Source organism: Camelus bactrianus, chromosome 17 (genome assembly GCF_048773025.1).
Source record: "Camelus bactrianus isolate YW-2024 breed Bactrian camel chromosome 17, ASM4877302v1, whole genome shotgun sequence".
In the NCBI taxonomy this organism is placed as follows: Eukaryota; Metazoa; Chordata; class Mammalia; order Artiodactyla; family Camelidae; genus Camelus; species Camelus bactrianus.
Window position 1 is genome coordinate 2019073 of NC_133555.1, and position 16242 is coordinate 2035314.

General features: G+C 63.4%; 1 protein-coding gene across 11 annotated transcripts in view; it reads right to left on the reverse strand.

Moving 5' to 3' along the window:
* Positions 1–16242, reverse strand: part of IQSEC1 (IQ motif and Sec7 domain ArfGEF 1) — a 103156-nt gene that overhangs the window by 10189 nt on the left and 76725 nt on the right. For all 11 annotated transcript variants that reach the window (XR_012499801.1, XR_012499800.1, XM_074344237.1 and 8 more), the window contains 9 exons: positions 13369–13530; positions 11577–11699; positions 10099–10265; positions 6336–6475; positions 5903–5932; positions 4643–4768; positions 3543–3642; positions 1434–1595; positions 542–718 (listed from right to left, as the gene is read on the reverse strand). Coding sequence is in view for 9 of the 11 variants with exons in the window: in XM_074344237.1 (XP_074200338.1) it covers positions 542–718; positions 1434–1595; positions 3543–3642; positions 4643–4768; positions 5903–5932; positions 6336–6475; positions 10099–10265; positions 11577–11699; positions 13369–13530 (1187 nt within the window). In the remaining 2 variants the exon portion in view is untranslated. The remainder of the gene's footprint in view (positions 1–541; positions 719–1433; positions 1596–3542; positions 3643–4642; positions 4769–5902; positions 5933–6335; positions 6476–10098; positions 10266–11576; positions 11700–13368; positions 13531–16242) is intronic.

Genomic DNA, 16242 nt, shown 5'->3' on the forward strand with positions numbered 1-16242 from the left:
CAGCCAGGGCTTTCCCGACACCCCTAGCCAGGGTGGCTGCGGTCTCTGCATTGGACTGAGGCCCTGCATTTCCCAGAACAGAGACCTCCGCGGGGGAAAAAAAGGCCAGAGACAGCAGGAGAGGGAGTCTCCACACACAGTTTCAAGGGTTCACTCCATTTCATTCATCAGCATAAACACAGGGACGGGGCGGCACAGAATACACGGGACACGTCCGTCAGCGGGGCTGGCGTGCTCTGGGCGGGAGCGATTGTCAGAAAGCAAATAAAAGAATGAGTAATAAACAAGCAAGGAGAAGAGCGCTAACTGCCAGCTGGCCGCCTTTGACAAGCGGTCCTGTTTCCTTTCGCCTTTGAGGGGCGCCCTCTCTGCGTGGTTAGATGCTGCTGTGATTTGGGGAGGGTGAGTCACCCAAGGGAGCTCCGTTTGAGCTCCACCACTGCCCCTACACCCGTCACACAATGCCAGCCCCGACAGCCACGCGCCCAGGCTGGGCCCTGCGTGCACGGGGCAGGGAGGTGGGCATGGGCCCAGCTCTTACCCGCTTCTGAGAGGTCCCGCAGGGAGCTGCTGAGCGCGCTGCGCTTGAGGCCCTCGCCGCTGGCGTAGCTGTCGTCCAGGCAGGCCCGGCTCAGAGTCCCACTGCCCGGCTCCTTCTTGAGGCTGGAGCACTGGGACATGCTGGGCCGCACCACGCCCTTCTGTTTCTCCAGCTCCGCTGAAACACAGGTGGGCAAGGGCCCGGTGAGTGGAGTGGCACCCAGGGCAGTCCGGGGAGGGCGCAGGACTGGGGGCCCCACCAGGAGGGGAATGCAGAGGACTAGGGGACAAGCCGCTGTCTCCAAAGGGCAGGAGTGATGGCCCTCTTCGACCAAAGTGGCTGAAAAGAGACCCCAGAGAGGAGGCTGGAGGGGCCAGAGTGCCCGGGGTCTATGGAAAGTCAGCTACTTTCCAGGCCTGGGGGTTGATGGGGAGGAGACAGATTTGCCCAGGTCTGGAGAGGAGCAAGGGTTAACCCAGCCTGGCCGTGGATAGAGGCCAGAGGTGGGGACGCCCCTGTGCCTCTAGGGTGGGAGGCTTGGAGCCAGGAGGAGGGCTACACTCGGTTTTAACAGAAGTCACGGGACAGCCTCAGCTTCGACCCCAACAGTTGGTTGGGTGCAGAAGACAAATACCAATCGCGCTCGAGGGCAAAGGGCTCAGCTCCAGGACTCTGGGGCCTTGCCCCAGGGGGTGACCAGGGGACCGGGGCTCTCCCCAGGGCATGCGATGTGGCCTGGGCGGGTGGGTTGCCTGGTCATGTGGCCGTGGGAAGGCCAGAAGAGGCCAGGGGCATCTCAGGTCTGCGGGCTTACGGAGGCACCACAGCGATGCCAAGTCCAGCGGGTCCCGCGGGATGTGGGCCCCGGATCCCCTCCAGGCCTTGCACTCACTCTCTATCCTGTGCTTCTCCATCTCCTGCACCTCCGCGATGGACTCCCGCAGGTCATCCGTGAATTTCTTCCGGTCTTGGGGGTTGGGAGCATTAAAGTTTATTAGCACTTTGATGTCTGCTCCTGGGACCGCAGATGTGAGCCGGATGCCGTTGGGGTAATCTGCAAAAGAGGAGGAGACCGTGGGCCTCAGTGTGGCTCTGCTACTGCCCTCTGGCCAGCAAAGAACCAGCATGTCTGAATTTGGTACAGGTGGGATGGGCACTCCGATGCCGGGCTCCCAGGGCCATGTCTGTCCAGGGAGGAGAGGCTGCCCAGCGCAGGCCGGAGAGGCCACCAGACAATCTCCGGCTCCCGATCGGGGTCCGCGTGGCCCATGTTGTGGGGGCAGATCTGTCCGATATGAGGCGAAGCCAGGCCCTCATTCTTCCCCATGTGAAGGGCCTGGAGCCCAGACCGTTAACTTCAAGGTCACTGGTCACTCTGCCCGGGGCTTGAGACTGGCCAGGTGCTGAGCCTGGGAGTGGACGGAGGTGTGTCCTGCACGGATGGGCAGCCTTATGCAGTCACCTCGGACTGTCCTGTCCTCTCAAACACCTAGAGTGTTCCCTAAACTCGGGAAGGGGGCCAGGTGAGACTGAGCAGCTGGAGAACCGGGGGCGGGTATGTGGCCTGCTACCGTCTGCCAGCGGGAACGCAGGCCTAGCTATGCCAAACCTGATTTTAATGAGAAACCGAGAATACATAAATTTCATGTGACGATTTACGTATCAGCTCAACAAATTAACAAGAAAAAGCTCAAACCAAATATAACGTAACTGAGCTGGGACCAACCCACGGGCTGCCACTTACGCCAGTGTGACCCCAGGTGTGAAGGCATGTCCTATGGGAAGGTCAGGGTTGGCTCTGAGGGCATCTGCATCCAGGGCCGGGGGCTGAGCCCTGGGAATCATAAGGTGATCCAGGAGCAGCCTCTGCCCAAGAGTTCGGTCTGGTCGGCCCACCAAGAGGGGCCTGCTGGTCAGGACGGGGCGCGGGGCACCAGCTTCCCTGGTGCTGCCTGGTAGAACCCAAGGCAACGTAGGCCTTCCGGCCTGGGGCGGGACAATGGTGGGGTCAGCATCCTGGGCTCCTCCCAGGCGCGTGGGAAAGGAGGGGCTCGCAGGAGCTGGTCCATTTAGCGGAGAAGGGGTAGAGCCCCAGATCCAAGTCCCCGGGTCCCGTGTTTCTGGCAGGCCCAACCGTGGGTCCCTGGCACTTTTCACCCTCAGAAGGCAGGCGGATGGGGCAGGACTGTGGGACCTGTGGCTGGACACGCCCTGACACTCCATCGTGGCCGCCTCCTCCTTGGGCCCCCGGGACACCCCCCCCAGGACTGGCTCAGCCTGCAGCTCGGGGACCTCCAACAGGGAGGGGGCAAAGAGGGAGAGAGAAAAAGGCAGGGGCGTGCGGGCTGAGAAGGAGCAAGACCAAAGGGACTGTCAGCGGCGTGTCCTGGGGGCAGCCAGCGCCCCTCTGGGCCCCCCAGGCTCCCCGACCCACTCACACCCCAAGGCCTGACCCAGCACCTCCGCCGTGCAGGGCTGTTCCAGCACTTGATGTGTGCGGACGCATCTAATTGCGAGGCGGGCGCACCCATCGCCCCAGGTGGACCAAGGGCACAGGGCCCGGGAAGGTCAAACAGCCAGGCCTCACGCTCTAAGGCCAGAGCGGACGGCCCCAGGGCTCCCCTCCCACCACTCCCTTGAGCTCTGCAGTCGCTCTTGGCATTATTCTCATCGGATTCTTTGACCACATTTGCATATCACCTATGCCATTTATTTGATGTTTTCCTATCAACATTTTATTTAAATAAACTCACTCTGCCCTAAATGAAAAAAGCCTTAACGCCTGCAAGAACACCAGCGAAAGTGAGCTCGGCATGACGGTCCTCCTGGTCACTGCTGGCCTGCAGCCTGCCCTCAAGTGGCAAAGCGGGAGTGCGCGCATCCGAGGCACCACCTGGGACCCATTCCTGATGCCACCAGGAGGATGGGGGGGCGTCCTCCCCACGCGGCTCCAGGCCACCCCACCCCGCCCCGCCCCGTGGCGGCCCCAGGACACACTCACACTGGTTCTCGAAGAGCAGGACCTGCATGCCACACAGGGAGAAGGACTGTCGGAAGCTGTACGTCACCGAGTTTTTCTTCTTCTGGAAGATTTTGGTGACCTGGGGGCGGCCAGACACATACACTGAGCCACAGGGTCCGCGCTGCCCGCTAGCAACCCCGGCGCTCAGGACTGTCAGTGGACCCGTCGGGGTCTGCGTTCTCCTGGGAGAGCCCTCCTGCAGCCCAGAGGCCAGGAGCCTGTCTGCGGGGGACGTGGACACTGGGTTCTGCTCCTGTGAGTCCTGAGGCCATCCTGGCTGGCAGCAAAGCCCTCCACTCAGCAGTGGTGGCAGGCACGGCCCCACGCACGGCCCGAAGGCACCGTGAAACTTCTGAGGGGTGACTTCACACAGGAGGAAACTAAGGCGACTTGCTCAAGGTCAGGGACTCTTACATAAGGACTTGAGCCCACGTGTCTGGATTCCAACCTCAGGAATCCAAGAAGAGCAGCTGGTCCTCGAGCAGATGGAGACAGAGGACAGGGGTCTTGGGTAAGAAAGCCCACCATATGCGGAGGCGAGGGGCAGGCCCCCTGCTCTCTGCAGGAACATCTCTACTCCCGTGGGCTCACTCCCACGCCACCTGGTTTTGGGCACGAGCTCCTCAACTTCCCTTTGGGGAACCCTTCTCTGCCACGTTCAGTCCATGAGTCCTGGGGCTGAGACCCAGGCCAGCCAACAAGGCAGCACCCCCACCCCTGCCTCCCCGGCCCCCGAGACGGGCTCAGGAGGGGGCAGCAACGAGACTGCTGCTCAGACTCAGGAAGCGCCCCACGCCGCCACCCCACCAGCAGCCGGGGGCGGGACTAGGCTGGAGCGGCTGAGGTCGGCTTTCCTTCCTTGGAAGGGACCTGCCCAAGACACACAAGGAGCTCGGCCGACACTGCCTGAGTTCCGGGGGCGGCGGGGGCCGAGCTCCCACACCCCTCTGGGCTCCTGCACGAGCCAGCAGAGCTGATTCTGTGGGCAGCAGTGTGAGGCAGGTTCTGCTCCTGGGTAACTCCCACCCCCGTGCGTGTCCCGGGTCACACAGCCGGGCCTGCCCACGGGAACCACGTACCACCAGGAGGTCGTTGAACAGGAAGATTTCTCGCTGGTGCAGCCCGAGCTTCTGGGGCTTATTTGGGTCTGGAACCTCGAAGAGCCGGCAGTAGCAGACCAGGCGCCGGTGCGGCAGAGAGAGCACCTGTGCAGGGGGCACGGCCATGTCAGCCACGCGTGTTCTGCCCATGGTGATGTCCCCCCTCTGTCCTCCCTCGGGGGCCTCCCAGAGGTCCAGGGCAGGCACCCCTGCTTCCAGGGACACTGCCTTCTGACTCCTGTCAGAACACCGTGCTCACAGAGGACACCCCCACACCCCCAGCAACACGTGTCAACACGCGGCTTCAGGGTCCACAGAGCACCAGTCAGTGCCGATGCCCGTGGGCCCCACAAACACTGGGGGTCTGCTCCAGATGGGACCCAGGGCCGGAGGTGATGTCACGTGCAGTAGCACAGGCAGGGAGCTGCAGGGCCCAGGATCCTGGCCCCCCAGGCCTCCCGGTCCTCCCTCCTAAAGGGCGGCCGCAGCCCGACGTCCCGGGGAGCTGGTGCCGTTCCCAAGCCCTCTGCACACGTGCCCACCTGGCAGAAGCCCGGCTGCTCTTGAGGCCCGAGTGGGTCAACTCTGAGGGGCACCTGGGGGGAGGTGCCTGAGCTCAGGGAACTGCAGATGAGGGAGGGGACACAGGCCCAGCATTGTCTGCAGCAAGTGTGACGGGGAGAGGACAGGGCAGGGGGCGTGGGGCTGAGGAGGTGGCCGAGGGCAGCACCGGGGGTCTTGGTCCCTCTGCAGGGGGAGATGGGAAGGGCTGTCAGAGGGTTTGTGAAGCTGAACTGGCTGCCCAGCGACAGGTAAAGGCCACACTAGGGCCGGCGGGGCTGCGTGTGCGTGTGTTGGGACATGTGGGCGCACAGCCCCCAGGCACTGGGCATGTTACGGAATTGGGAGGCCAGCAGAGGCAGAGCGTAGCCTGGGCGGGGAAGGTCATCTGCATGGTTTAGGGGCCTGGGGACAACCTGGGGGTCTCTGCGCTCCGCTGGGCCCAGATGAGAGGGGAGGAGACCGCTGCTTTCGCAGCCCTCCCCACGTGGCTGCTGTCTCAGGCCTGCAGAGGTCTGAGGCGGAGGTAACTGTGAAAACCAGCTTTCTTCTCCCTCCAGAAATTAACTCCTGCAGCCAGAGCAGGAGGTCTGGGAGCCCAAGGTTGCGACGAGCAAAGGAAGGACGGGCTGGCCCCGGGGCGGGGGTCAGCTGAGTGTGGCGGCGGGGGGTACTCACACAGCCCAGCCCGTGATGCAGGGATCCGATCTGGGGGGAAACCACAAGACAAGAAAAGACTTTAACGCCCCGAAGGTGCATCGGGCCCAGCGGAGCCCGTGGGGCACACCCCTCCCGCAGCCCCTCCTGAGCCCCCACGGTGCTGCAGGGAACTGGCGAGTGGGGAGCCCCAGCAGGCTCCAGGGAACCACCGCACAGTCCCGGCCACCGCTGGCTTATTAAGAGCCTTGGGTTCTCAGATGGGCCCCAAAGGGAATGGCTGTCACTCCCAAATACTAGGAGCCATTTAAGAAGCCCCAAACCTAGCACAATTCACCAACACTGCCTGGAAGGGACCAGGGTCCAGAGGCGTCAGGGCCACTGGCCGAAGCAGAACCAGCAGGGCAGCCCAGGGGCACGGGATCACAGGTGAGGGGCCCGGGGCCCCACCTACCGGCTTCTTCCCCACGATGAGCTTCTCCACCTTCTGCACCTGCGACACGTGGTCCTCGTTGGTCCTCAGCTCCCGCTTCCGGATGCGCTCATAGATCCCCACCAGCGTCTCCCGCGGGATGTCCTCACCGTCGTCCACGCCTGGCAGGGACAGCGGCGGGGCTCAGGCAACACTCCAGGTTCCAGGCCAAACCCGACAGCCGTCCCCCCACCAGTCCGCAGCAGAGCCAAAGGCCTTCCAGACCCACAGGTGCAGAACCCATGCCCCAGGGACTAGGCCCGCACAGCCCTGGGACCAGCGTTGGGGGCGAGGGGCCAGCCACGCTCAGAGGGCTTTACAAACACTGCCTCGCTTGGTCCTGACCGTCGCCCCGTGGGGCGGGCACACGATCCCTGTCCCACGGAGGGGCAAGCCGAGGCCTGGGGAAGGGCTAGGGTGCAGGGAGGCCGTGGAGACGGGGTTTGTGAGTTCAGGCTGCAATGGGCCGGGGCCACGTCCTCACTTCACCCCTTATCAGTCTCTCTGAGCTGGGAGTCCTCCCCTCCATCATACAGGCCACCAAGAGCATGGCAGCTTCACAGGGAATGGGGGTGGCTTGTGGGGCACCCCCCAAAAGCAAGCACTCAGTGCATCTGAGTAGCCGCTGCCCCAGGTCCCTGGGCTCGAACCTGGGCTGCTGTGACGGGAAGCTCGTGCTCTTTCCGCTACACGGCCTGAAACTGCTGTCAGAAACACACAGCCCTGCTCACGAGAGCGATGTGAACCTCCACCCTCAGACTGCAGACCACCGGTGTGGGGCAGCAGGACACGTCGGGCCCCCTGGTGGGCCACTTGGCACTCATGTCACGGTCGTAAATTCTAACACCTTCCGTCCACTGAGTGTACCTGGGGGATCTGTCCCATGGGATTTGATAGTCGCTGCAGCCTTGTTTCCAAAGAGCAGAACACTGGGATGAGCCCATTTACCACTCACAGGGGACTGCTGACCCGTCCTCACACGGGGACTCCCAGCCCAGGGGTTACCGTGCCCCCGCAGGAGCGAGTACGGCAGGCCACAGCGAGCACTGTGGATTAGGGATTACTGTGCCCCTGCAGGAACGGGCATGGAAGGCCACAGCGAGCTGACGCGGATTAAATGGAAAAGTGAGACACCAAGCAGAAGAGGGAGAAACCGATCGTGCACACCCACACGGCTCCAGCGGGGGGCGCTCGGGGGCAAGGCAGGGACTCGGAGCCGAGGATCTCCGGGGGAGACGGCAGGGGTGGAGGGGTCCTGCTACGGACCTTTCATACTGAAGTTTTTTTTAAGTTATTTTTTAGAGCGGTTTTAAGTTCATAGCAAAATTAAGGGGAAAGCACGGAGTTCCCATGGACCCCTCCCCCACTCTCAGCATCCCCCATCAGTGGTCCGCTCGCTACAGAATCGACGCTGACCATCAGAAGCCCAGAGTCCACAGTTCACACGAGGGTTCGCTCTGGTGTTATCTACCCTACGGATTTGGACAAATGTCCGCTGACATGTGTCTACCACTGTAATACCACAAAGAGTACTCTCACCGCCCTAAAAACCCTCTGGGTGTCTCCTTTCCGCCCAGCCCCCAGCCCCCGGTCTCCCCGCCGTCCCAGCACCGCTGCCTCCCGCAGGGCGTGGTACAGTTGGGGTCCTGCAGTGTTGCAGGCTTTCCCTGCGGCTCCTGTCGCTTAGCAATGTTCGCTTAAGTTCCCTCCGTGTCTTTTCACGGCTTGGGAGCTCACTTCTTTCAACACTGAATAACATTCCATAGTCTGGATGGACCACAGTTTATTCGTTCATCTACTGAAGGACGTCTTGGTGGCTTCCAAGTTTTGGCAATTATGAATGAAGCTGCTTATAAACACATTAGGTTCTGTCTGGATCTAAGTTTTCAACTCATTTGGGTAAATACCAAGGAGGGTGATTACTGGGAGGATGGAACTTTCTGGTTTCTGAACTACGGGAAGATAACACCCATTCAAAATGTATATTTAAAAAGGTTAAAGGCAAGTATCAATAGAAGCAAGATACTGCGTGTCTGGCCTCCACGCTGGGGAGGGCCCCTCCCCCAGCTACCCCTGAACTCCCAGAGGGCCGCCTGCTGCCAGACCCACTGGGCAACTGAGCGATTCCACAGAAAGTGTGTGTCCAGTGTAGGGGGAAGCTTTCCTTGAAACAAAACAAGCTGGATGTGTGCTCAGCATAGAGTGCCAACCCTGCTTTGGGAGACCGGAGTCCTGCCTCCTCTGACACTCACTTGCTGTGTGGCCTCAGGCAAGTCCCTTCCCGCTCCGAACCCTGGTTACCCCTTCTGAAGCTCAAGAAAGATGCGGCAGAAAACCCTGGAGTCCTGGGCTTGGAAAGAGGTGACTAGTGGGAACAGTCCTGGCTCACTCTCCTGGTTTTTGGGTGCTCAGACCCTGACCTGGGAACTGGGATGACTGGGATGACTGGGATGGTGGGCGCAAGAATGCACACAACCACAAAGCCACTGACACGGGCGGCTGACTGGCAGGCTTCTGTCCCAGCAGCCCTGTCTTCCCTGAGCCCGTCCTCTGGGCTCACTTCTGTTACTTCTCACACAGGGGGTCCCAGATTACACGGGTGAGGTGCTAAAGCCAGAGGGAAAAACAGTCCCCGACACTCCCCAGGGTCTCCAGCAGCACGCAGTGCAGGGCCAGCTCCCGGCAGGCTCAGCCCAGCCAGGAGACCTCCCAGACTGTCAGCACCTGCTCACCGCTCTACTCGCCTGCCTGGATCTACCCAGGCCCCGGACTCCCTGGCTTCCCAGGACCACAGCTAAGACCCGGCCTTCCCGGGGCCCCCTCTGAGCATCCGCGCCCGCCGGGGTGGCGCCCACCAGCAGAGGGCGCGCCAGCACCGACCCTCTGCCCAGGAGAGGGGCAGGCAGGGCAGCAGGGCAGCAGGGCAGGGAGAGGACGAGGTAAGAGATCTAAACGGCTCAAAAGGCCCAGGAAGCTGGGTTTGATTCAGACCAGCTTCTTTCCCTTTTATAAAGTCACAGTACCCCTTCTAAAGGGGCCCGGGCCCCTGACAGCTGGCGTTCCCCAAGGGGAGGGGCAGTGCCCCCCACGCCTGCTTCCAGGAGTCCAGGGACTCTAGGGACCTGCAGACCTGCCATTCCCTCTTCAATTCCTCTCCCTGCCTGGTGACACCAGGGGGAGCCAGGCTCTCGGTGCCCGCCCCCTTGCACCTGCCCGACAAGGGCCCACCTGCCGAGGGGGAGGGGCAGCCCGCCCCGGGGCAACGGCTCTGCTGCATCCACAGTGGAGCTGTCTTCTCTCCGGACTTGTCGCAAATGCCGCCCACACGTGGCAAATGCTACTAGCTTCCCCTTTTTGGTTGCGACGTGAGGCCAAGTTGGTTTCAAAAGGAACATTGAGTGTAGGGGTGTGGGGGGACGCAGTGAGGGCGGTGGGGACGGGGACGGGGACGGGGCTGTGCTGGCCCCCTGCTCGGAGGCCTTGGGTGCCCAGGACCCGGCCCGCAGCCTGTGCTCCCTCGGCCCCCACGACCGGCCTGGGTCGATGAGTCTAGCCCGGCCCTGGCTGTGCTGAGCCGTGTTCTCAGGCCTCTGCCCTTCGACACCTGGGCCAGTCAAACCCTCTGGCCCTTCGAGACGAGACGACACATCACCTCCTCCCGAGGCGCAGGTGCACCTGACGGCACCCGGCGCCCTCCCGGCGCCAGCCGCCCCGTGCGCGGCGCGAGGCGCGGGCCCGGGCTCACCTCGGAGGTTCTTGACGAAGTCGTCCAGCTTCATCTTGCGCTCGGGCTTGACGCTGGGGCTGTACATGTCGGTGTTGAGCAGGATGACGGCGAAGGCCAAGATGAAGATGGTGTCCGGGTTCCGGAACTGCCGCACCACGCCGGGGTTGCAGATGCAGTAGCGCTGGCTGGGGGCGCAGGGACGGGCCGCTTCAGCCGGGGCGGGAGGCCAGCCCGCCCCCCCCCCCCGGGGCGCGGCCGCTGCACCTGCGGCTGGTCACTGCCCGCAGCCGAGCTTTTGCATCTGGGAACCCCGATGACACTCGTCCGGCAGAGCTGGCCTGACCGTCCACTCACCCCTTCCTGCGTGAGTTAAGACGCACCCACCCATCCCTCGGATGTGGCAAGTTCTGGCCAGTGGGATGTGGGCACCCTCAAGGTTGTGCCCCCAGGCTCTCCGCCCGCCTGGAATGGGGATGTGACGGTGGGTGTTGGACCTGCCCCCAACCCCTGGGACCGAGAGATGACAGGAGTCCAGGCCTCCTCCACGTCAGCTCAGAGGGAGCCCATCTCGTGTGTTTCAGTCTCGGCTCCTGCAGGGTCTTTGCTGGAGCAGCTTAACTAACAGCCTGACTGAAATGCTCCTCACGGCATCATCCATTCACTGTCCTCGCTACCACGACTGTGCCCCCGACCCACCCTGAGGCCCCTCTGGCGACCCTTTGGGGTGCGGCAGGGATGGAGAAGAGGAACCTTCTTCTGGTGGGGCACCAGGACCGAGGCCTGTATCCCACAGGCAGCAGCCGTTGGAGCTCAGACCATGTGGGCTTCAATTCCTTCTTCCTTGTGAAGTGCCACCCCCTCCAGGAAGCCTTCCTCCCAGGGCCTGGGGCTTCTCCTTCCACAACCTTGTCCCTCCATGGCCCCAGCACTCTGGCTGAGCCCAGAGGGCTGGGCCTCCCACAGCCGGCATGGACCACGGAGCCCTCTATGGCCAGTGTGCACACAGCCCGGGCACGGAAAACTGCAGGGCAGCCCACCTCAACCACGGGCTCTCTGGGGTGCCAGGCACTGGGCTAAACGTGCCCACACATCCTAAGTGCTTTAATCCTTTGACCCTCCACCAGGGTAGATGCTTTCGTCATCCCCTCTCTACAGATGAGGACATGAGGCACAGAGAGGTTAAGTAACCAGCGCAAGGTCACACAGCTGGTAAGTGGCGTGGGTGTCAGACCAGGCCCTCATTGAGGGAGCCTCTGCCCCTGTGAGTAAGCAGATGAATGACGACACAGATGGACTCGTGAACCAACCAGGACACGGAGGACGTGGAGGAAGACGAGGACTTCTAGTCTCGGCGCTAGAGCTAAGCAGCACAATGCCTGGCACCCCAGCTGAATTCACTGCCACCTGACCCTGAAGGGGGATCAGCCCTGGAGACACTGCTTTTGTGTGGGGACCCTTCTTCTGCCCAACACCTGCCCCACCTGTGCAGCCCTTACCTGAAGGCCTCGATTAGCCGCTCCACCTTCTGGGCCTCCCCCTGGACCCGGATGTGCGCCTGGAACTTCCGGAGGGCTTCATCCAGCTCCATGGCAGAGAAATCCATCTCGTCCACTACGCAGCTGAAACGAGAGACAAAGGCCCTCAGTGTTCCCTGTCGGCCTCCTGCCGGAGAGGTGAGGACAGCCCGCAGAGGGTGGACGGAGCACTTGGGGTCACCGCAGGGAGGATGGAGAGTGAGGGCGGCAGGAGTCAGCTCCGGAAGTGTGCCCTGGGCCCGCCCCCCCATCAGGGCTCTCCTGGGCCTCCCTGCGGGGCACCCAGAAGGGCTGTGCCGTCCTCACCTGCCAGAAGGAGGGTCACTCGTCACAGCCCCACCCCGGCACAGTCTGCTTCTGCCTCTGGCCATGACCCCCGAGCAGAGAGGGTGGGCCTGCACCAGGGACCCTCACAGCCCACTCTGGTGCCCACGGCATCTGTTGGTAATGAAGCCATGACTACCCTCCGTGGGGCTGCAGAGACCTCGGTCGTGGGCCCCCCCCCCCCACTGGGGCGACAGGCACTGGCAATCCCACCCGCTCTGAGCACGCATGCTGCCATCGAGGGAAAGGTGGGGGCAGGGACCCCGAGGGACGATTTGCTGACCTGCATCCGAGCAGGACGCCTGGGTGGGGGGGTCTCGCTACTTCCTGAGGCCGCTGCTATTTTCTGACCCAAGGAAAACAATGCTCGGATTTCCTACCGGCCAGGAGCAGGCTGGAGGGGGCATGGGGGAGCGCAGGGGCAGCTGCAGGGGACGGGGCTGGACCGTTTGGTCCTGGGCCCCACTCACTAAAGAGCAAGTCCTTGAACCACTCCTCCCAGGTTTCAAAGGGGAGGGGGCACTAACCACACGCACAGCGAGGGGCTGGAACAGAAATGCTGGGCAGGGAGAAGGCGGCCCAGGCGGCCCAGATGCCATCTGCTGGGAGCCAGCCACACCAGCCACATGCCAGGCCCAGAGGCTCGCTGCCTCTCCTGTGTCTGTGCGTGACCGAATGGACACGTGTGTGTGTGTGTGTGTGTGTGTGTCTGGGGGCACCCAGGCCAGCCCCCCGGAGCTGGGTCTGCTCACTTGTGAAGCAGAGGCCACAACACCCACCTGCTTCCTCCCAGGGGGCCCAGAGGTGGCGCATGCCCGCCCCCGGCTGCCTCCTTCACCCAGGGCCACTGTTGCTGGTTAGACTTTACCCTGCTCTGCTCCTGTTCCTGGCCTGCCGGCTTGGGTCACCCATCCCGCATGCGATCGCCTGGGGCAGAAACGACCTTGCGGTGGGCCTGGAGCTGCTCCCCTAGGTCCCAGGAAGGAGGACAGGACACCTGCTTGAGCCAGCCTACTGCCGGCCTTGGCTCGCCACCTGAGGGTGGGCTGTGGGTCCCTGACGCCCCCCTCGTGGGCGAGGTGAAGACATGACCCGTATGTGCCTGCCCTGTGGGCACGGGGTCCAAACGTCTCGTGGAGGATTGGGGGACGTAGGGTGTACGTGGGAAGCACTTCCCAACACTGTCAGCAGTGCCCAGGGCACTGGAAAAGCGCTTTTCCGCAGGGTTCCAAGTAGCGGAGAGCCTGGCTGCCAGCCTGGCTGGATCCTCATCCCCTCCTCCTGTCGAGCTCTGGTGGCTCCCCTCCTGTTGCCCCTGCCACTGTCAGGACAGTCACAGCCAGGCCAGGGGAGGGGCTCGGGTGAGAGGGCGAGTGTGGGGGACAGAGCCCACGTGTGCGCGTCCACGCTGCCCCCTGCCCGGACTCACTCCAGCACGTCCCGGTTGAACTGCTTCTGCCGGTTGCCCAGGAACTCCCCGATCATCTGCCGACTCAGGCCCTTGCGCTGCAGCAGGAAGTGGGCCACCCCCACCGGCGTGTCGGGCACGAAGCCGCGCTCCACGAGGTACTGGATGCCCTTCTCGGGCTTCCTGGGGGGATGAGAGACAGGCTCAGCCGGGCACCATTGCCACCCCCTCCTCCGCGGCACCCTGCCCGCCCCACCCTGAGCTCGCAACGTGGGGGAACTGGACCCACCCGGTGCATGGCGGTGGGTGCGGAGTGGGGCCCTCCCGAAGCCCTGCACCACCCCAGTGCCTGCGTGCACACAACAGCCTTACCCGGCCTAGCTCCTCGGCCCCTGTGTGCTGGAGCCCCGCCGGGCACACACAGGCCCACCTGCCCAAGACGAACCCCACCTGCCACCTGTCGAGCACGTGCTCTGTGCTGCCACCATCTGAGGACCCCACAAGCCAACCCACTCGCTTCCCACACTGCTCCTTGGGGTTGGCATGCTTGTCACCTGTGCTGTTCAGGAGCCTGACAGCTGTGTGACCTCGCTGGGTCCTGAGCGCCCTTGTTGGTTGGACTTACTGGGCAAACGCGGTCCGGCGCCTAACACGGTGTTCAATGCTCACAGTAAGCGTCAGAAAGGGTTAGGGTTAACCTCAACTGACAGCAGAGGAAACGGGGGCTGAGCCCGCCCAGCGGGGCGAGTGTGTCACCTGCACCGGGAACCGTGGGCCAGGAGGGCCCAGGGGCTGTGGGGGCGGGAGGCCCCTCGGGGCAGGGCAGTGAGCCAGCAGGCCCCTTCCTCCCTCCGAGCCTTGGGCCTTGTTGCTTGGTGCCAGCTCGGCTGTCCCTCCAAGGAGGCACCAGTGGTCAAGATGCAGCGTAGTGGGAGGTGCCGCCAGTCCCCATGCACGTCTGACACTTGGAGGGCGGTGCCCTCTGACAAACCCGGAGCCTCTGACGCACGAGGGGCTGCGGAGCCCTGGGGCTGCGCCTGGCACTTGTGCAGGGGCCAGATAGCAGGGTCGCCTCCAACTGAGGGCTGAGTCCTACTCCTTACCCCAGAGGCTAGAGGCCAGTGTGCTGCCATCCCCCGGGGGCACGGAGGTGAGGGCCAGGGACTGCCTCGCGCCATCAGCTGTGCAGCTCCTGGCTGAAGGCGGGTCTGACAGATGGCACATTCTACGTGCAGGCAAACCTCCGGCTGCAAGGCGACCCAGGTGGCCGCACACGCCAACCTGGCCCTCAGGAGCTTGGCTGGGAGTGGCCGCCGGCCAGCTGGGTCCAGGCACAAAGTGGTGATCGAGTGGCCCTGCTCCCCGACGTCCCCATTCCTCCCCAACTCTGGGGTCTCCAAGGAGGGGCCGCCCACCACCAGGGCTCCACCCTCTTGGCTGCTGCTGCTGATGCAGCGACCAGGGGTTGGGCTTCCTCGTCCCCAGTTCCACGCCAGCCCCCAATGGTCCCCTCCACGCCTGCCTTTGCCCACCTCTACCCCAACGCCAGCCTGCAGATGTGATTTCTTCGGCCACACAACGTTAACAGGAAAGAATTCCAGTTAGCTGCCAACATTTAGCAACTGTGAGCGCACACAGGACCTGGAAGACGACTTCCAGCTTCTCTCGAGAGACGGTCTGGCACCCCGGGCCTGCGTTCCCACATGGGAATGACTGGGATGGCCGGGCTGGGCCTCCCCAACTTGGGCGCCCTTGGCACCCACCCGCCCGGGCCCGCCTGGCCCCTCAAGGCCCTAACATGATGTCCTGGTCCAGCCCTGCCTCCTCCTGCTGCCCCGGGGGTGCCGGCTCTCCCCTCTCTGCCCCAGCTGCTCCCTCCTGAGCTCACATGCCGACGTCACGCGGCATCACAGGTTCCAGGTACACCCCGAGGGGCTCCGAGCCCAGCGGGCAGGCCGAGCTGTCAAGGGGCCGTGGGGACTCAGACTCCTCACGGATCACGTGCCGACTGCGTTCCGGGCGGCACCCCGGAATGCCCAGCGCAGCTCCTGCAGCTCCCCAGTCTGAAGGGCAGAGGGGCCAAGTGAGGGCGGGAGGGGCTCCTGCCAGGGACACAGAGGCTTCTCTGAGCAGGTGACACGGGACAGTGACCAGAGTGGTCAAGGAGCTTCTGGTGGAGGCCACAGTGGATGCAAAGGCCCTGACGGGGGAGTGCGTTTTGCAGGATGGAGGCTGTGAAGCCACTCCAAGGTGGAGAGAAGGGGCCCTGGGGATGGTGGGGTTGGCGCGGGGTGAGCAGGCTGGACCACACAGCACTGCGCGGGCCCTGGGGGTCTGGCTTTCCTCGGAGGAGTGCAGTGAGGAGCCTGGCATGCTCTGGACAGGGCAGTGCTGGGGCTTGGTGTCCCAACACAATATTGTAAATCAACTGTGCTTCAGTTAAAAAAAAAGAAAGCCCCCCGACGTGGTTGGAGTGCCCGGGGGGCCACCTGGGCACTGTCTTCCTCCCCGAGGCCCAGCCCCAGGGCTCTGAGTGGGCTCACGTCGAGGGGAATAGGACCCCGATCTCCAGGCCCAACTCAAAGTGCTCCTAGCAGACCCAGTCACGTAAGCCAGCAGGACCACCTGCGACGGCACAGCCGGCTCGGCTCGGGGAACGGCTCTGCTCGTTCTGGGGCCCTGACTGGTGCCCGGGTCCCCACGCCTGGCTCCCGGCGCCACACCTCACGGGGTCACAGTGAAGATTTAGGGAGACGCCGCACGTGAAGTGCTCAGCACAGGCCGGCTTCACCACTGTCACAGTCACAGGTTACAGCAAACACGACCCGGGCAAGCAGCACGGGGCCAGCAGGTCAAGAGCCCAAGCCCAGCTCTGCTGTCTGCTGGGCGGCTGGC